The sequence below is a fragment of the Heterodontus francisci genome, chromosome 16 (genome assembly GCF_036365525.1).
Source record: "Heterodontus francisci isolate sHetFra1 chromosome 16, sHetFra1.hap1, whole genome shotgun sequence".
Taxonomy (NCBI): domain Eukaryota; kingdom Metazoa; phylum Chordata; class Chondrichthyes; order Heterodontiformes; family Heterodontidae; genus Heterodontus; species Heterodontus francisci.
Genome location: NC_090386.1, coordinates 88,957,458 through 88,978,794, shown reverse-complemented (window position 1 = coordinate 88,978,794; position 21,337 = coordinate 88,957,458). Strand labels below are relative to the sequence as shown.

The 21,337-nt window shown below is 44.2% G+C and overlaps 1 protein-coding gene across 3 annotated transcripts in view; it reads left to right on the top strand.

Moving 5' to 3' along the window:
* Nucleotides 1–19,444, top strand: part of gss (glutathione synthetase) — a 71,582-nt gene extending 52,138 nt beyond the window's left edge. For all 3 annotated transcript variants that reach the window (XM_068048611.1, XM_068048610.1, XM_068048609.1), the window contains exons 10-13: nucleotides 2,149–2,343; nucleotides 5,322–5,403; nucleotides 9,729–9,924; nucleotides 14,308–19,444. In XM_068048611.1, the coding sequence (XP_067904712.1) occupies nucleotides 2,149–2,343; nucleotides 5,322–5,403; nucleotides 9,729–9,924; nucleotides 14,308–14,431 (597 nt within the window). In that variant the 3' untranslated portion in view covers nucleotides 14,432–19,444. The remainder of the gene's footprint in view (nucleotides 1–2,148; nucleotides 2,344–5,321; nucleotides 5,404–9,728; nucleotides 9,925–14,307) is intronic.
* Nucleotides 19,445–21,337: the final 1,893 nt, after the last annotated feature.

Below are 21,337 nucleotides of genomic sequence, written 5' to 3'. Positions count from 1 at the left end.
AAATAGGCACTGGTAACAGCAGACCCGTTTGCCTTGCTTCAGTTCCATTAATGGACTAAACTATGGGGAATAAGCTTGAGGATTAAATGTACAGCAATCTAGTTAACAGTAACTTTAGCTAAGAAAGATGCCATCTGACCAATCCTTTATGCCTTTCAAAAGCGGCAACCCAAGTTGGCTCTGGTAAACCCTACAGTGCGGACTTAGACTTTCAAAAGACCTTTGAGAAGGTTCCACCGAGAAAGATAGTCGCGATGCCCAAAGCCGTGAGGGCACAGCAAAACTTTGGTATGGATAAGAAATTGGCTGAAAAGTAGAAAACTGGTTAGCAGGTTAAAGTTGGTCTTCTGGTCATAACCCGCTTTACGCTGTACCCAATGAATGTTCCCATTGAAGTAAAACGGGATTCAGATTAGCTATCGCTTGTTTACGCCACAGCCAAAGACTATTTTCACCCTCCCTAATGAGAGGGTGAGGGTTAAGGGGATAGTGGAAGTACTGAGTGGTGAAGCCCCAGTACTCAGAATTGGGACCATTGCATTTTTTAATTAACGTCAAAGACTTGAATTCTGAAACTCGGTGCAAATTGCTTAAGTCTGCAGATGATGATAGACTCAAATGGGGCAGCAATGAAATTACTGAATGAGCTAAATCCAATATGTGACTGGGCTGAATAAAGGCAGATTAGGTTCAGTGCAGAGAAGTGTAGGAAAATTGTGGTCATGTGAACTTGACTGACAATGAAACAGCTATGGATGGAGATGAAAGGAACCTGAAAGTCTTGTTAGGCTTCATAGTCAACATGTCAAACCAAGGCAAACAGCTTCTAAGTCGTCAACAACAGCCTGCATTTAGATAGTGCCTTTAGTATGATAAAACAACCCAAGGCGCTTCACAGGAGCGTTTATCAAACAAAACTTGACACCGAGCCACATAAGGAGAAATTAGGGCAGGCAACCTTGGTCAAAGAGGTAAGTTTTAAGGAGAGTCTTAAAGGAGGAAAGAGAGCTAAATAGGTGGAGAGGTTTAGGGAAGGAATTCCAGTGCCTAGGGCACAGGCAGTAGAAGTAACGGCCACTAGTGGTGGAGCAATTAAAATCAGAGATGCGCAAGAATTGGAGAAGCACAGAGATCTTGGAGAGATGTTGGTCTGGAGGAGATTAACAGGTAGGGAGGGGCTAGGCATTGGAGTAATTTGGAAACAAGTTAGAGGAAATACTGATATAATGGCCTCCCTCATCCTTGTGTATATTGTAATCATGTAAAAATAAACTGGTCAGTGGGACCACTTGTGACCAAAGCCTTCAGCTGGATTGTTTCAGTTGATGTGGCAAAATGGGCAAGTTGACCGAACCATTTACAAAGGATAAGTTCTCTTGGTACAACCCAAGTTCAGTGTCTGAATTAGCGTTAGGCTATTGAGCAGGGAAATAGAACATAGAACAAAATACAGCACCGAAGGGGTCCATTCAGCCCATCGTGTCCGCGTTGGCTCCTGTCTGAAAGATCTTACTCTCAATTAGTAGTAGAAACCTGGAATTCACCCCCCCCCCCCCCCCCCCCCCCCCCCCCCCCGAAGGCTGTGAATTCTGGGAACAATTGGAGCTTTCAAGACTAAGATTGACGAGAAAGCTTGGAAAAGTTTATACGATGGTGTGAAAGTAGTTAATCTGGAATAATACCTAAATTAAACAGAGTTGGACAAGGGGACACATTCAGATTAGAAATGGGTAAATTTAGGTCCGATATCAGGAGGTTCGACTTCATGCAGAGTAATCAAAACCCGATGGAAACTTCCACGCAGAATGGCGGAAGCAAAATCCTCAAATTATTTAAGAAGCAACTAAGTGCAGTTATGAGAGCAGCTTGGTGGTGGTCTGTATGTAGAAGTAAGAGGGAACAAATGCCAACCTAATCCTTGAGTATACAGTAATCTTGTGAAAATTTGGTCAACTGAACCACCTTGTGGCCAGATTTGGCATTTTTTTTTGTTGTGGCAAGATTGGAATGGAAATGTTAACAGAGACAAAGGAAGGGATGTTTGTGAACAGGTAGCACATGTCTTGCACAGGATTAGTGGTAATATCGACTGTCCCTTAGCAAAGCACAATGTATCCGTTTAATTTATTTTTCCCTTCTTTGTCTCAGTGCTGGGATGCACGGTTGTTGATTGAGCGTTCCAAAGCAATTAAATGCCCGGATATTGCCACACACCTCGTGGGAACCAAGAAAATTCAACAGGAGTTGGCACGCAGCGGAGTGGTAGAGAAGTACTTAACCGAGTGTCTGAAATCTGCTGAACGCATCCGTGCTACTTTCGCAGGCCTGTACAGCATCGATGAGGTAAAGAAAGGCACTCTTTGCAGCTGCAAAAGCATGATTTCTCTTTCTGGGAGTGGGAAGGAAGCTACTTGTGACTGGTTACACAGATGGTTAAATGCTGCCACCTACTGGTGTTTGGTATATGGTTAAAGAATGATGTTTTGCAGCCATAACTTTACTATATAAATATAGCCAAATAGAATGAATCAGGACCATTGACTTTTAGTTTTTGCATTCACTGCAGCAGCTCCCGCTCAGTTTGAAGTAGACTATGTGAGGGAAAGTTCTGATCAGTGCAGTAACGCTGAATTATGCCTGTCAATCTGACATGGAAATGTTATCCTGAGTGCATTGTAAGAGAGGTTATATTAATATAATTGTTAAGTGGCAAGTAACATTCGCGCCACACAAGTGCCAGGCAATGACCATCTCCCTTTGATTTTCAATGGCATTACTGTCGCTGAATCCCCCACTATCAACATCTTAAGGCTTGCCATTGACCACAAACTGAACTGGACCAACCACATAAATACCGTAGCTGAAAGAGGTCAGAGGCTGGGATTTCTGCGGTGAGTAACTCATCTTTTGACTCCCCGATGCCTGTCCACCATCTACAAGGCACAAGTCAGGAGTGTGATGGAATACTCTCCACTTGCCTGGATGGGTCTAGCTCCAACAACACTCCAGAAGCTTGACACCATCCAGGACAAAGCAGCCCGCTTGATTGGCACCCCATCCACCACCTTCAACATTCACTCCCTCCACCACTGACGCACAGTGGCAGCTGTGTGTACAAGATGCACTGCAGCAACTCACCCGGGCTTCTACGACAGCACCTTCCAAACCCGCGATCTCTACCACCTAGAAAGACCAGGGCAACTGATGCATGGGAACACTGTGGCGGTGCAGTGGTTAGCACTGCAGCCTCACAGCTCCAGCGACCCGGGTTCAATTCTGGGTACTGCCTGTGTGGAGTTTGCAAGTTCTCCCTGTGTCTGCGTGGGTTTTCTCCGGGTGCTCCGGTTTCCTCCCACATGCCAAAGACTTGCAGGTTGATAGGTAAATTGGCCATTATAAATTGCCCCTAGTATGGAGCTGCATGGAAGATGGCAGGATCCCCAAAGACACATTGTACAGCGAGCTCGCCACTGGTATCAGACCCACCGGCCGTCCATGTCTCCGCTTTAAAGACGTCTGCAAACGCGACATGAAATCCTGTGACATTGATCACAAGTCGTGGGAATCAGTTGCCAGTGTTCGTCAGAGCTGGCGGGCAGCCATAAAGACAGGGCTAAAATGTGGCGAGTCGAAGAGACTTAGTAGTTGGCAGGAAAAAAGACAGAGGCGCAAGGGGAGAGCCAACTGTGCAACAGCCCCGACAAACAAATTTCTCTGCAGCACCTTTGGAAGAGCCTGTCACTCTAGAATTGGCCTTTCTAGCCACTCCAGGCGCTGCTTCACAAACCACTGACCACCTCCAGGCGCGTATCCATTGTCTCTCGAGATAAGGAGGCCCAAAGAAAAAGTATAGGTAGGGAAATATAGGGACAGGTGGGGATGTGGTAGGAATATGGGATTAGTGTAGGATTGGTGTAAGTGGGTGGTTGATGGTCGGCACAGACTCGGTGGGCCGAAGGGCCTGTTTCAGGGTTGTATCTCTAAAAACTAAAACTTAAAAAATCACCGCCTGCAGGTTCCCCTCCAAGCCACGCACCATCCTGACTTGGAAGTATATCGCCATTCCTTCACTGTCATTGGGTCAAAATCCTGCAACTCCCTTCCTAACAGCACTGTTGGTGTACCTACACCCCAACGACTGCAGCGGTTCAAGAAGACGGCTCACCACCACCTTCTCGAGGGCAGTTCGAGATGGGCAATAAATGTTGGCCTAGCCAGTGACGCCCACATCCCATGAACGAATAAAGGAAAAAGAGTAGGAATTGGTGCATGACTTATCTACATTAGCATTTTACAGTGCTGGTTAAGGCATTGTCTAGCTGTCTCATGTATAGGAACAGGAATAGGCCTCTCAGCCCCTCAAGCTTGTTCTGCTGCCATTCAGTTCGATCATGGATGATTGGTATCTTAACTCCATCTACTTGTATTGTTTTTGTTTCCTTTAATACCCAATCCCACTCAAAAATCTAGCGATCTGTTTGAAATTTTCAATTGACCCCCAGTTTCAACAGCTTTTTGGGGGTGAATGGGGAGTTCCAGATTTCCACCACTCTTTACTTGAAGAAGTGCTACCTGACATCATCCCTGAACGGCCTGGCTCTAATTTTTAAGGTTATGCCTCCTCGTTCTGGACTCCCCTGCCAGAGGAAATAGTTTCTCTGTATCTAATACAATTAAATGATTTGATAGGGTAAACATCTATCTTATATTACTCAATCTTTTATACTCGAGGGAATGCAAACCTCACCTATGCACAGCACGAAAGTCCAAGCTTCAAATCATCTGCCACAGTCAGCGGTGAGGCACTGAGTCTCAATTGACAAACAGTAGGCTTGTTGCTATTGCCTTGTGTTCGACTCGTGCATGTATTCTAGCGAGTATGAGAACAGACTCCATAGTGATGTCGCTTCGTCGAACAGCTTGCTAAACGCAATCTGGGCTCATTGTATAAGTAGCTACTCGAGTAAGGGTACCTGAGGAAATCTATGGACCCCAAAAAAGGAGTTGATGCTACCGGTAGAATTTGAGGGCAGGAAAAGAAGGGGAGAAGAGACATTCACGAGTGCAGGTACTGGCACTCTGTCCGTGCACATGAAACCCAACTCCAACCTGAGCAAGTGCTTCAGGAGGAAGGAGAAAATTACAGGATCGGGGAGAGGGGAAAATTGGAGCTGCAAGTTGATCTATTCACCTGAGCAGTAAGTGTGAAGATAAAACTGGGGTTTTCTCAATAGCAAATGGAGGAAAATTTACCCACAAGTTAGCAATGACCTTGCACCTCAAATGGTTAATAGTTTAACTAGGATTTTCTCTGGTGACAGGGTCCTGAGGGTGATGAAATGATAAATAAGGCAATGGAAGATCCCGAAAGCTTTGTGCTGAAACCACAGAGGGAAGGAGGAGGTAAGGTTGACGTGCTCTGATTTTAAATTGGAGGGCAAAATATCCGCTTGCACTTGGGTCTAAATAGGCACCTGACTGGATAATACGCACATAACAGAGCCTGTCCAATTTTCCACCACCGCCCTGCGAGTGGGAAGTGTCAGAAAAGCTTCATTACTTTTGTTTACAAGCTCTTAGCTGTGGCTCAGTGAGTCAGCACTTTCGCGTCTAAGTCAGAAGGTTGTGGTTTAAGTCCCACTGCAGGGATTGGAGCACAAACTCCAAACCTGCTCTCTGGTGCAGTGCAGAGGGATTGCTGCACGGCTGGAATTGCCGACTTTCAGTTGAGACGTTAAACCAAAGTCACTACCCGCTCGGGTGGACCTAATGGATCCCATGGCCTCTTTACCTTTAGCCCAACAGCTTGCCTTAAAATCTCATACTATTTCCCTAAACCTCTTTGCCTTTCTACCTCTCTCTCTGCTTTCAAAAGCTCACTCAACAATAGCTTGCACCATTAAAGTAATAAAACAATTTGCATTTATATACACCTTTAATATTAAAATGTCCTAAAGCACTGCACAGGAGCAATTATAAAGCAAGATTTCATAACCAGCCACACTAAGACAGATCTGACAGGTAGATATGAAAGTGTGCCTTACAAAAGGAGAGGGGTGGAGAGGTTTAGGGAGCCAATTCCAGAGCTTGGGGCCTAAGGTGCTAATAGCACAGCTGTCAATATTAGAGAGATGAAAATGAGAGACATGCTCAAGGTCAGAATTGGAGTAGCGAGCACAGATATTTCGTAGGGTTGTGGGGCTGGAAGAGATTACGGAGATGGGGAGGGTCAAGACCATAGAGGGCTTTGAAAACCAGGGTGAGGATTTTAAAATGGAGGTGTTGCCGGACTGGAAGCCAGTGCAGATCAATGAGCACAAGGACGATGAGTGAATAGGACTTGATGTGAGTTACGATACAGGTGGCAGAATTCTGGGCATCATCCTAAGATGCTTTGCAGAGGTGAAAATAATAGGTAGCAAGTGGTGGTGAAAGCAGCAATAATGGTGGCTGAAGCCTTTTGAAGGAAGGCAGAGTGGTAGCGAGGATGAGATCTCTGGAAAGAGTTCCACATTGTGGGCCAAGACGCAACTCCTTGTTGCTGAAAGTGAGATGAAGAGAACAGAGGATCATAAGAAATAGGAGCAGGAGTAGACTATTCGGCCTGTCGAGCCTGCTCTGCCATTCAAACACATCATGGCTGATCATCTACCTCTATGCCATTTTCCCCCACTATCCCCATATCCCTTGATGTCGTTAGTATTCAGAAATCTATCGATTTTTGTCTTGAACATGCTCAATGAATGAGCTTCCACAGCCCTCTGGGGTAGAGAATTCCACAGATTCACCACCCTCTAAGTCAAGAAATTCCCCTAGTTCTAGACTCACCAGCCAGAGGAAACATCCTATCCGCATCTACCCTATCACGCCCTGTAAGAATTTTGTGTTTCAATGAGATCACCTCTCATTCTTCGAAGCTCTAGAGAATACAGGCCCAGTTTCTGCAATCTCTCCTCATAAGACAATCCCACCATCCCATTGATTAGTCTGGTGAATCTCCGTGGCACTCCCTCTATAGCAAGTATATCCTTCATTGGATAAGGAGACCAAAACTGTGCACAATATTCCAGGTGCAGTCTCACCAGTGTTTTGTACAATTGAAGCAATACATCTTTATTCCTGTACTCAAATCCCCTTGCAATGAAGGCCAACATACCATTTGCCTTCTTAATTGCTTGCTGCACCTGCATACTAGCTTTTCGTGACTAATGAACAAGGACACCCAGGTTTACCTTACTGCTCAGCCAACAGCAAGTCCTGGAGGAACAAGAATTTCCATTCAATATAACAGCGGCAAGACTAAAACCATCCTTGTTCACCTCTGGCCAAAGGCTTTGTAATCAACATCTGACTCCCAGACACTGATGAAGTGAACATCAACGCTTCCCAACCTCTCACCATTTAAGAAAAAGGATGCAAGAGATAACCAGTATTGGAAAAGTGAAGAATGTGTCCAGGAACGTAGGACTGGTCGAGGCTATAGAGCCAAGAGGGTTGAGACTACGGAAATGTTTGTACATAAGCACGAGGAGCTTCAAATTTGGTGCGTAATGAGGACACAGAGCCCTTGAAGGTCGATGAACACTGGAGGAATGGGAATTTAGTGCATGGATGTGGGATTTGAAGCTCAGCTCAGGGTTCACACTGAAGTTGCAAATTATTCGTCTGGGGCAGTGTCTGGGAGTCAGATGTTGATTACAAAGCCTTTGGCCAGAGGTGAACAAGGATGGTTTTATTCTTGCCACTGTTATATTGAATGGAAATTCTTGTTGATCCAGGACTTGCTATTGGTTGAGCAGTAAGGTTGGGCGGCGCAGTGGTTAGCACCGCAGCCTCACAGCTCCAGCGACCCGGGTTCAAATCTGGGCACTGCCTGTGTGGAGTTTGCAAGTTCTCCCTGTGTCTGCGTGGGTTTTCGCCGGGTGCTCCGGTTTTCTCCCACCATCAAAAAGACTTGCAGGTTGATAGGTAAATTGGCCATTATAAATTGCCCCTAGTGTAGGTAGGTGGTAGGGGAACATAGGGACAGGTGGGGATGTGGTAGGAATATGCGATTAGTGTAGGGTTAGTATAAATGGGTGGTTGATGGTCGGCACAGACTCGGTGGGCCGAAGGGCCTGTTTCAGTGCTGTATCTCTAAATAAAATAAAAAATTTTAAAAAATGAAATAAAGTAAACATGGTGGTGGCAGTGACGAAGTGAAATTGGGTTTTGACAGCATGGAGATCAGGAATAGAAGGGGACCAAGAACGGATTTTTGGACTACACCCAGTATGATCATATGTTTGCAGATGCGAATATAGGAGATGTGCCAGCTGCATTAGGACAGGTAAAGCCTGCAGCCAGCTAGGGCATGATCAGAGGTAGATTGCACTCTGACCCTATCTCTCCAGCCATGCCTTCGGTTACCACCCCAAATTCTTCTACATTCATTTCTCACCTACCTCTGTGAAACATCCTGCAGTGTATATTTGGATTTTCAGAAGGCTTTTGATAAAGTCCCTCACAGGAGATTGGTTAGCAAAATTAAAGCACACAGGATAGGAGGAATTATATTGGCATGGATTAAGGATTGGTTAACAGGCAGAAAGCAGAGAGTAGGAACAAACGGGTCATTATTGCATTGGCAGGCTGTGACTAGTGGGGTACCACAGGGATTAGTGCTTGGGCCCCAGCTGTTCACAATATATATCAATGATTTGGATGTGGGGACCAAATGTAATATTTCCAGGTTCGCAGATGACTGAAAACAAGGTGGGAATGTGTGTTGTGAGGAAGATGCAAAGTGGCTTCAAGGGGATTTGGACAGACTTAGTGAGTGGACAAGAATGTGGCAGATGGAACATAATGTGGAAAAATGTGAAGTTATCCACTTTGGTAGGAGGAATAGATGTGCAGAGTATTTCTTAAATGGTAAGCAATTAGAAAGTGTAGCTGTGCAAAGGGAGCTGGGTGTCCTTGTCTATAAGGTACTGAAAGCTAACATGCAGGTGCAGCAAGCAATTAGGAAGGCTAATGGTTAGTCTTCATCGCAAGAGGATTTGAGTACAGGAGTAGTGAAGTCTTGCTTCAATTGTATAGAACCTTGGTTAGACCACACCTGGAGTACTGTGTGCAGTTTTGGTCCCCTTACCTTAGGAAGGATATTATTGCCATAGAGGGAATGCAACGAAGGTTCACCAGACTTGTTCCCAGGATGGCAGGACTGTCCTATGAAGAGAGATTGCAGAAACTGGACCTGTATTCTCTAGAGTTTCGAAGAATGAGAGGTGATCTCATTGAAACTTACAAAATTCTTACAGGGCATGACAGGGTGGGTGTGGATAGGATCTTTTCCCTGTTGGGGAGTCTAGAACCAGGGGACAGAATTTCAAAATAAGGGGGAAGCCACTTAGGACAGAGATGAGGAGAAATTTCTTTACTCAGAGGGTTGTGAATCTTTGGAATTCTCTACCCCAGAGGGCTGTGGAAGCTCAGTCATTGAGTATGTTTAAAACGCAGACTGACAGATTTCAAAATACAAATGACATAAGGAGATATGAGGATAATGTGGGGAAAAAGGCATTGAAATGGATGATCATGATTATATTGAATGGCCTACTCCTGCTCCTATGTTTATGATATGGCAAAAGGCAGCTAAATGCATGTTGGCCTTTTCAAAGAATGAAGCCATTAGTTGGCAGATGTTAGTATGTGTGTTTAATTCTCGCTGTTTGTGTTGCTGTCAGGAAACAACATTTTTGGAGAAGAGCTCAAGCAGCTCCTTGGGAACATTAAAGATGGACCAAAGAGATCAGCCTATATCCTGATGGACAGGATCAAGCCACAGACAATAAAGAATTACTTACTGCATCCAGGAACGCCTTTGAAATTGTCAGAGTGTGTGGTTGAGTTGGGAGTGTTTGGAGTCTACATTAGCATTAGGTAAGAAAAGATCTTGATCTCTTAATTACGCTGTCTCCTTTCTCACCCTCCCCCCTTCCGCCCACCCCCTCCGTCCTCACTCCCATTTTCTGCTGAAGGTACTGACTCAGTTGGTCACACTGTCACCAAGCTCCTTTCCCAAGACTAGAGCCCCAGGTCCTAATGCAGTTGAGTGTTGTATTGCAGAAGGCACCAGCCTTCAGATAGGTCTGTTCCCAGTGCGTCACATGTTTAAAGACAAGCAGGGAGTTCTCTGTCACGGCCAACATTACAATGGTCATTCATCGTAGTCCTGTTGTGGGTTCTTGCTGTGTTAAGTATGGTGGCCTACATAAGCACACTCACTGCTTTTCAAAATAATTATGAAGTGCTTTAAAATGTTTGAGGTTCTTTCTTGGACTCGGTGGCATTGTTTCACAGGGGTGAGCAGACATCCAGAACCTTGTCAAGTGAAAGTCTTTTGAGTATAGACAGACCTTTCCACCAGTGCAGCCAAGCAGAATCCTATCTCACTAAGGATAAAGAATTCTCTCACTATGTATTGGTGACATCATAAACAGCGGGTTCTCTATCTCCATATTTCTAGCTAACTCATAAATAAAGAATTTCTAAAAGGCACAACATCCGGAGGAATTCTCCCCCCAAAATGTCCTCACTTCTGCAAGGAAGGAGTCAGTCATTTCCTGCTCTCCATCAATATCCACAAATATGGACGTAGTGGAAATTTTGACTAACTTTAACCCCAGGAGTGCTGACACCAATTCTAGTCTGCTATGTGGGATTTTTATTAAATTCAGTGTGCACTATATTAACCTAATAATTGTACCTGGATCACTCTATTCTGGGGGGGCTCTGTGCATGTATGTTCGTTAATGGATGGACATTGAGAACAACTTAGGAAAGGATCCCTGAACTAGAACAAGAGGGGGAAGTGATGAGGCTGATTCTGCTGAGAAAGACAGCAGACTCTGGGCATACTGTTCAGGAGCTACAAAGAAAGTAGTTGGTTTTGTCACTTTCTGTGAAGATGATAACCAGGCAAAGAACATGGCTTGGTGATGTGATAGTGGGCTCGGGTAATTTTGGGGGCCTGATCATTTGTGCAGAGACTGGAATGTACTAAGTTTTCTTAGGGACACCAACCTCAAGAATGAGGAAAGCATGTACAATCCCCACCAATTATAGTAGCTTCATGTTAACATAATTTACATGTTATGCCCAATGGTTGGTATGGGAATGAGCTGCATACCTTGATATCCTGGGCTGTTGGTGGAAATAATACACAATGAGTTAAAACTGCTTTCAGCTGAGCATGGGATGCATTGTGTAAGCAGGTTACATTTACTCCCTTATCTACAAGATGCACTGCAGCAACTCGCAAAGTTTCTTTCAACAGCACCTTCCAAACCCACAACCTCTACCACCTAAAAGAACAAAGGCAGCAGATGCTTGGGAACACCACCACCTGCAACTTCCCCTCCAAGTCACACACCATCCTGACTTGGAAATATGTTGCTGTTCCTCCACTCACTGGGTCAAAATCCTGGAACGCCCTCCCTAACAGCACTGTGGCTGTACCCGTACCAGATGAACTGCAGTAGTTCAAGAAGGCAGCTTACCGCTAACTTCTCTAGGGCAATTAGGAATGGGCAATAAATGCTGGCCTTGCCAACGATGCCCACATCCCATGAATTAATTTTTAAAAAGTCCACGGCAAGGATGAGGAGCTATTCGAATGTGTAAAATGCACTCATTCATTCTGTGGTCTGGGAGATGTTGATCTGGTTGCTGGAGTTTATGGTAATAAAATGAAGCGGGTCATATAACCCTAAGAGCTGTATGCATCTTGCTGTCTCCATGTTATTCTAATGTCACTTATGTATCTTTGTTCCGTGTTTTAGTGGTATTGCGCATGAAATGTAGAGATCAGTGATAGGATTAGTAATGAGTGGTAAGTGAACCACTGTGTGGAGTGTGATGTACTTTTACTCATACTAGATTGTGCAGTGTGGTATTACTTGAGTGCTCATTGAATTGTGAGCCCAATAAACACCCAAGTATTCAATACTGGAATTGTGAATTGTAATATCTGAAAGAAGACTTGATTCTGTTGTAGTTGTAACTGATGTGTGTGAGTTCCAGTGTTTAAAGTAATCAGACGAATTAGAACAAGCTGTCCCAACAGCTGGTCTGATGAGTACTGTTACAGCACTACCTCTATCCTGTAGACCACTGTCAAAATCCTGTTTTTAAAAAAAAAATTCATTCATGGGATGTGGGCGTCACTAGCTAGGCCAGCATTTATTGCCCATCCCTAACTTCCCTTGAGAAGGTGGTGGTGAGCTGCCTTCTTGAACCGCTGCAGTCCATTTGGGGTAGGTACACCCACAGTGCTGTTAGGAAGGGAGTTCCAGGATTTTGACCCAGTGGTCCGTCCGGTTTCATTCCTTTTTATTGACTTCGGTTAGCGGTTAGGTACAACTGAGTGGCTTGCTAGGCCATTTCAGAGGGCGTGTAAGAGAGTTAGCCACATTGCTGTGGGTCTGGAGTCACATGTAGGCCAAACCAGGTAAGGACAGCAGATTTCCTTCCCTAAAGGACATTAGTGAACCAGATGGGTTTTTACAACAATCGACAATGGTTTCATGGCCATCATTAGACTAGCTTTTAATTCCAGATTTATTAATTGCAGTTTGCTACTGCAGTCTGAATTTAGTATAAACTATAACTCCACACCACTTGGTGCTTAGAAGGGTTTAAGTAAAGTCCAATTCCCTTTTGTGTCAAGAAGGGCTATTTTACTTATGATTTTTCTTGCTTCAGTATACCTTAACGAGGTGCAAACTAGTGAGTAAACAACTATTTCTGCACTATATAGCATCTTATGTGTTCTGTTTATAACCAGCCACTTTGAAATTGACGTTAATGCAAGTGGTTAATAAATGGTCTTCGCTTTCCGGCCAGTATAAGTACCTGCCCATTTTAAAAGTAGATGTTTAAATGTAGGTATTAAGGTATGTATATAGAAAAGAGCCAAGAGCGACGTCTCAATTCATTCCATCTTCGCTGCCTTCGGAGAATACTTGGCATCAGGTGGCAGGACTATATCTCCAACACAGAAGTCCTTGAAGCAGCCAACACCCCCAGCTTATACACACTACTGAGTCAGCAGCGCTTGAGATGGCTTGGCCATGTGAGCCGCATGGAAGATGGCAGGATCCCCAAAGACACATTGTACAGCGAGCTCGCCACTGGTATCAGACCCACCGGCCGTCCATGTCTCCGTTATAAAGACGTCTGCAAACGCGACATGAAATCGTGTGACATTGATCACAAGTCGTGGGAGTCAGTTGCCAGCATTCGGCAGAGCTGGCGGGCAGCCATAAAGACAGGGCTAAATTGTGGCGAGTCGAAGAGACTTAGTAGTTGGCAGGAAAAAAGACAGAGGCGCAAGGGGAGAGCCAACTGTGCAACAGCCCCAACAAACAAATTTCTCTGCAGCACCTGTGGAAGAGCCTGTCACTCCAGAATTGGCCTTTATAGCCACTCCAGGCGCTGCTTCACAAACCACTGACCACCTCCAGGCGCGTATCCATTGTCTCTCGAGATAAGGAGGCCCAAAAGAAAAAGAATAGAAAAGGAATTTCAAAGGTCTGTTGTGTAGGGTTTTTTGTGACCGATGGCAGGGTGAGGAGTCACAGCAGTAACATGTGCTTTTTAAAAAAATTTTAACGTATTTCTGCCAGTCTGGAGTGCAAATGAAAAGAGATTGAAATGTTCTGTCTGCTATTGATTCAAATGTTTAACAAACCTCTTAACATTCAGCTCCCGATCAGTAAGAGCAAGCAGAAACGCTACAGTGCTTTGTTCAGGTTTGTACAAAAAGCACAGTATGGTGCGAATGGTTTATTGGGTTGCAGTGGTACTCGTTACATCCCGGGGGCCATATGTAGCCCCATCTCTCCTCAGCTTTGCCCCATGGCAGATCTGTCTTGTGTCTGAATACAGGGAGTTGCAGAAAGACTTTTGGGAAGAGGCAAATCGAACAGGGTTACTGCTTTGAGAATCCCTACATGTGCATGCGTGTGCACTTCAGGTAAGTATAAGACTGGGCTCCATAATTGACGAGCCTGGTAATGTTCTGTCAAGGCTGTCACAAGAAGCGTTGCCAGTTAGGGCACGGTTTTGGGAGGAGGGAAAGAGGAGTATATCTGCCACTCAGTCCAACCAAAGGAGTTAGCACCTTCAGAGGAAGGGAGGGAATTGGGGAGATGAGAAGGAAAATAGAATACGTGATCATGAGACTCTACTTTGTGTGTTATGTATGATTTGTGCTATTTTTATTTCCCCTGTTAACTCCCATTTTGTGCTTCTATTTTGTAGGAAGTGTCAGAAAATGGTCATGAATGAAAGCCCTGGACACCTGCTTCGCACAAAGAGCATTGAGTTTGCGGATGGAGGAGTGTCTGCTGGGGTGGCAGTTCTGGACACACCCTATCTTACCTGAACTACAGATCCCCTAAATTGTACGCCCCCAGAAGTGTGTACAGTATGCTGCATTAAAATTGCAGAGGTTGAACAGGAACTCCAGCCCCCACCCCCCCACCCCCCACATTCCCTTGCATGAGCTAGATGGGGGGGTGGGGGGAGGGTATTCAAGACCAAAGATTTAGTGAAGGGTACATCACTTCCCGGTTTTGGGCAAAAAGGACCAAGAGAATCAAGACTGAGAATAAAGCATCTCTCGTTGTTTACGGGTTGTCAGTGTCAGATAAAAACAAAATAATTAATTATTTGGGCAGAGTAACAAATCAAAAGGTCATCTCCTTCCCCCTGTGCATTGTTGGGCTTTCCATGATTCACTTGGGATATCTTTGCCCCAAAGAGGGGAGTGGGTTGGGCGTTAAAGCAAATTGTGAGCGGGTGATTCAGCAGTGTCTCTTTCCGATCTCTCTCTCGCTTAATTTCTGTGGGAGAAATAGCTGGCTGACGGTGTGCCAATGTTCTGTTGTCCAACCTGCATTTGACTTGATCTTAGACATTTCTCATTTACATCAGTTCTACTAGTGGCTGCTCACTAGAGAAGATCATGCACCTTGTTGACCTATTGGGTACACAGCTACATCAGGCTGACAGCTCCACTATATTATGTAACCTACCTGCAAACTGGTTTATTTTTCAGTAAATCCCTAATCCTTGAGGCTCACCATTTATACAGCCTGGGTAGTTCTGTCTAAAACTGATTATTCAAAGTTTTCCCCCCACTCAAAAGCAACTAAAATTAGCCAATTTAAGTTAAATGAAGAGAATAGCATCTTAAAGTGGGAGCACATTGCTTAAAAAGTGTATTATTAGATAATCTGAATTAAGCAACTGAATTAAGGTTGACTTTTGTTTTTACATATGGTGTTTTAAGTTGCATAAAATTGCTCTTTGGAAATTGTGCATCCAGCTGTAGACGTGAAAGTTTCCTTCCCACTAACACAGTGCTGAGGTTCAGTCAGCTGTAGAATTCTGAAGTCTCTATTATATGCACCCACTATGCTGAGTGATACATAAAGGCTTGAAAATGGTTAGAAGGAGCAAAGCTACTGAAGGGAACAAGAAAGGGAGATCCACAGCAGTGAAAAGAAGCAAGCCGTAGTAACTTCTAGACGAAAGACTAAAGTCCAGCTAGTCATGACTTCTGGTAATGACATGATATAATGAAAGTAAAGTCTGTTGTTCTTCACACTTAAAAAATTTTTCAACGGTTACCCTGTTAATTCTGTAAAGACATGGTAATTACTTGGATACCCTATAATTGGCTTGAGCAATAGTCAGTTTGTTTGTATGCAGCTCTACTGCTGACTGGTGCTCTTCACCTCTGGATTCCTGTTATTCGGCATCGAAACTGAGTGAAATGCAGAAGCTGCCAGTGTGTAACCATGCAGTCTTGAAATTAATCTTGGCTGCAAATTATTAAGCATTTTCAGTATAGCCAATTCATAGCATCAAGCACAGAAGGAACCCATTCATCCCATCGTACCTATGCTAGCTCTTTAGAAGAGCTATGCAATTAGTCTCACTCCCCCTGCTCTTTTCCCTTAGCCCTGCATTTGTTTCCTCTTCACAAATGTATCCAGTTCCCTTATGGAAAGTTACTACTGAATCTGCTTCCACCACATTTTTAGGCAGTACATTTCAGATCGTAACAGCTCGCTGCATAAAAGAAATTCTCCTAATCTCCCTTCCGGTTCTTTGCCAATTGCTTTAAGTCTTTTACCTCTGATCACTTTCACTCCTGCCAATGGAAACAGTTTCTGTTTATTTTATCTCTCTAAACCCCTCATAGTTCTGAGTACCTCTATTAAATCTCCCCTTAACCTTCCCAGCTCCAAGAAGAACATTGGCAACCCCTCGTAACTGAAGTGCCTCATTTCTGGTACCATTCTAATAAATCTCCTGTGCATCCTCCCCAAGACCTTGACACCCTTCCAAAAGTGTGATGCCCAGAATTGGACACCATACTCCAGCTGAGGCCAAATTCATGATTTATAAAGATTTAGCATAACTTCCTTAGTCTAGGCCTCTGCTTATAAGCTAAGGATTCTGTGGGTTTTTTTAATCAACCATCCTTCTGAACTTGTCCTACCACCTTCAAAGATATGTATGTTGAATCCCAAGTCTCTCTGTGCCTGCAACCACTTTAAAATTGTTTATGGAAATAATTTTTTAATGCAGTTTCCTCTTCTCCTGAAGTCATAGACAGGCTGGGGTTTGGTTGTATGGCACCAACAGCCCTCTACTTGACTCAAGTAGCCAGGCTATTGCACCATATAGCACATTGCATTAGAAAGCAAAACCTAATCTCTCATGGCATGTACAAACGCTTTTGACCTGTGATCATTTGAGTAGAAACTTGCGGCAACATTAGCTAATCTAGCACACAGCAGCTGTCAAACATGTGATCTTGTTTGTAATATTCAGTTACATACTGCCATTACTAACTGAGCTATTAGCAAACGTGGTTGATTTCTTTAGTGTATGCGCATATGTTTGGAGGACGAATTTTATAATAGGTATGTGAGCCATAAATGATTTAATCCTTCCTTGAGCTGTGGCCTGCCCATGTGGTTACACTATTTCGGACCAAAGTCCTGTGTACAATTTAAGTTTACCTGCATATATTGGGTATACAGTACAGAAATGGGCCATTTGATGTAAGTAACGTGTCTATGCCCTATTTATGTTTCACATGAGCCTTCTGCCATCCCTCTTCATCTCACCCTAGCAGCTTAACCCGCTTCTGTCTTGCGTTTATCTAGCTTCCTCTTAAATGCTTCTCTACTATTTTCCTTAGCTACTCCATGTGGTAGTGAGTTCCGCATTCCTATATTCTTGCGCTAAAGAAGTTTCTCCTGAATTCCTTTTTGGATTTATTCGTTACTCTTAGATTTATGGCCTCCAGTTTTGGTCTACCCCACAAGTAGAAACATTTTCTCCACATCTACCTTATCGAACCCCTTGATTATCTTGGACCTCTGTCAGGTCACCACCCCCCCCCCCCAACCCAACCTTCTCTTTTGACACCAATTTCAGTCATTATGGTTTATTGCAATTTCACAACTGCACTGATTCAGTTCTCTTCTGAATACAAGTGTAACGCTGAGTGGAATCACCTACTTCCAGGCTTCACTTGTCTTTCCTCCACAGGAAGGCAGCAGGCTGATGGGGTTAAATTGAATTTCTGGCTGCTGATTACATTCTGGCAGCCGCGTGTCTTCCCCCTGAGCTTGGAGGTGGTGGTGGAGCGGGGCTTAGGGGGCGGAGTGGCAGACAACTTTTCCTGTTAACCTCATCAAAAAATAACATACAGCTCAGCAGTTTTTAATGAAGTGAGGTGGTGAGCCTTGGACAGCAGGTCAGTGTCAAGTTTGCTGATCTCAGCTGGGACGGTGATAGGGTCACTAGCGTTGGCCTCGGAAGGCAAAGCTGGCCAGGGTCTAAACTGATGGCTCTGTAGTAACCCCTGCCAAGAGGTACATGGTAATAGGTGTTTGGGTAGGATAAGGCAAAGCTATGCTGACTGCACCTGTTTAATAACCTCCGGACACTTGCTGTCGAGGTTCACATTGAATATTGCCCAACTGGCTGAGATTCTGGAGGTTATCCGATGCCTGTGGAACCATACCTCCGCAATGATTCAAGAGTATAGAAAATTGGCCTGTGCGACCTAGACTGCTGGAGCATACCACATTTCATCTGAGTGAAGATTTTTGGTGCAAGTGTCACTCCATTATTCTTAACATGTAATCCAGCGTCTCACTGTGTCAGTGCAGCACTTCCCTCATCACCGGATTTGGATGGGTGTCGTTTTTTAGATGAGACGTTGGATGCAGATATTGTTGTAGCGGACATTAATGATCCTATGGCACTACTCGAAGAAGGCATGAGTGGTTCACTTCTGTCCTGGTCAGCTGCCCTCCCTCACCCAGTACCACTGAAATAAATGAACTGGCTGTTCACCTTGTGTAATCTTGCTGTGTGAAAAATATCTGCTCCATTTGCCTAGATGATAATCACTGCACTTCAACTTATTTGTGAAGCACTTCCAGATGTTTCTGAGAAGCACTTCGAGGCGTGGGTTCTGATGAATTTTTATATCAGCTGTGTACTTCACGTAGAGTCATCTTGGGTTACTGTCGAGCTTGATTGTCAATCTCAGAATAATGTGGCAGTTGTCTCTGCCAAGGTTGATGTGTGGTGGAGAAAGAGAAAATGGATGAAAAGAGGGGAGTTTAAAATGTGTGCCTCCACGCAATTCGGCCATTCCTAATCTCTGTTAAAGTTGATTATTGTTTTTTTTTATATAAGGTTTTAATGCAATATATCTTGTGTTGCAACAGCGAGTACACTTCACAAAGTACTTATTTGGTGTAAATCACATTGGAACATCTTGATGTAGTGAAAGATGCTATATAAATGCAAGTTCTTTTTTGCACTGTATATATGTGCTAGGTTCTGACTGCTGTTCCCTGTTGTATACTGCACTTCTGGGATGAAAAATTGAGTGTGGATATAGTTGTAGACTTCAATATTTATCTTTACATGTTTCTATGGCAATGCTACAAATATTTTGCTGCTGCATTGCTGATCTTCTGCCAATAAGTGAGATTAAAATAGTACTGTTCCATTTTTTTCCCATCCAAATTCCTGTCCACCACCGTCTTTCCCCGCGTGTCCCCCCCCCCCCCCCCTTCCAAAAATCCACGTTCGTGGGGCGATACCTATGGAAATCTGCTCTGTCTGAACTTTCACATATGAAACTAATAGCAATTCTGATCAAACTTGCTCTCTGCCATATAAAGTAGGTATGACTAGATACTGCCTTTGACCATCAAAGTGGAAATCTGCCAGGGTGGAGGGGGAATAGAGGGGTGGGCTGCACTGTTTCAGATTCTCAATCAAAAATATGTTGGATATTTTGTACATGAAAAATTGTTCTAGACCTATTAATAAATATACAATTGATTTACAATATTTGCCATCGGTTTTGTGTTTTGCTAAGTCATCGGTGAAGTGCGTTTAGCTCTTTTTCTAATTTCTGATGAGCACATTGGGTCACCAGAAGTCAAAGGAAAGCAGCACACAGTCCCAGCACAATGAACCGCAGCACTAACCTATTATGAGCTTTCCATCTGAATATTTGACAAATTTTGTTTGTCTGAATTGAGTGGGCACTGCCTAATTCCAGTTTTTATATTAAGGATAAACAAAACAGATGTTACATCAACATTTTAGGAAGCAACATTCAGTCGAAGCTCCATATCACGTCATTGCATTGTATTGTCGGAAACTGATCAGAGTTCAAAGTACATTTGGAAAATTCCAACATTTGAGATGAAGGATAGAGGACCTGTTGCAGTAGTGGGCTCAGTCTTGCCTTTACTAATCTACAAAATTATTACCCTTTTAATTTGCTGACAACCAAACCATCAACAGCATGGGATGTTGTCATTGACCAGAAACTCAACTGGAGTAATGCCATGGTTATTAGAGCAGGTCAAAAGCTGGGTATTAAGTGGAGAGTGGTTCACCTCCTGACTCCCCAAAGCCCCTCCACAAAAAAGTTCAACGCCATCCAAAACAAAACAGTCTGCTTCTCTGGCATTTATGAGGAGAGATTACATAAAATGGGATTGTATTCCCTGAAATCTCGATGGTTAAATAGTGATTTGAGGTTTTAGGATTTTCAAAGGAATTGGGAGGGTAGATAGAAACTTTTTTTGTGAGTTGGAGAGTCTACGACAAGGGAATGTAATCAAATCAGTAGGTCGATTCAGGAGAGACGTTAGGAAACGTCTTTGCACAATCCATCCTCTGCTAGATAGGGATTGGTTCGCCAGACAACAGCACCACCCTTGTCAGCAGGTTTGATAATGTTAGGTGCTTCTAATATGACCTTTTTCCTCAACCGAGGATTTCCCCCCACTGTGGTTGACGGCCCTCAACCGTGTTCGACCCATTCCCCGCACCTCTACCCTCACCCCTTCCCCTCCCTCCCAGAACCGTGACAGGGTTCCCCTTGTCCTCACTTTTCATCCCACCAGCCTCCATATCCAAAGGATCATCCTCCGCCATTTTCGCCACCTCCAGCGTGATGCCACTACCAGTCGCATCTTCCCCTCCCTCCCCTGTCAGCATTCCGAAGGGATCGTTCCCTCCGCAACACCCTGGTCCACTCCTCCGTTACCCCCACCACCTCGTCCCCGTCCCAGGGCACCTTCCCCTGCAATCGCAGGAGGTGTAATACCTGCCCATTTACCTCCTCTCTCCTCACTATCCCAGGCCCCAAACACTCCTTTCAGGTGAAGCAGCGATTTACTTGTACTTCTTTCAATGTAGTATACTGTATTCGCTGCTCACAGTGTGGTCTCCTCTACATTGGGGAGACCAAGCGCAGACTGGGTGACCGCTTTGCGGAACATCTCCGCTCAGTCCGCAAGCAGGACCCTGAGCTTCCGGTTGCTTGCCATTTCAACACTCCCCCTGCTCTCATGCTCACATCTCTGTCCTGGGATTGCTGCAGTGTTCCAGTGAACATCAACGCAAGCTCGAGGAGCAGCATCTCATCTACCGATTAGGCACACTACAGCCTGCCGGACTGAACATTGAGTTCAATAATTTCAGAGCATGACAGCCCCCCATTTTACTTTCATTTTTAGTTATTTTTTTCTTCCTTTTTTTTACATTCCTTTTTACATTTTTTACAATCTTTTTTTGCATTTATTTCATTTCATCTTAGTTTGTTCAGTTTGCTTACCCACTGTTTTTTTCAGGTTGTTTTTCTTCAGGTTTGCACTTGCTGCTGTTCAATATTCAGTGTATTCACACCTAATCTGTACTAATGCTTTGTCTTTCAACACACCAT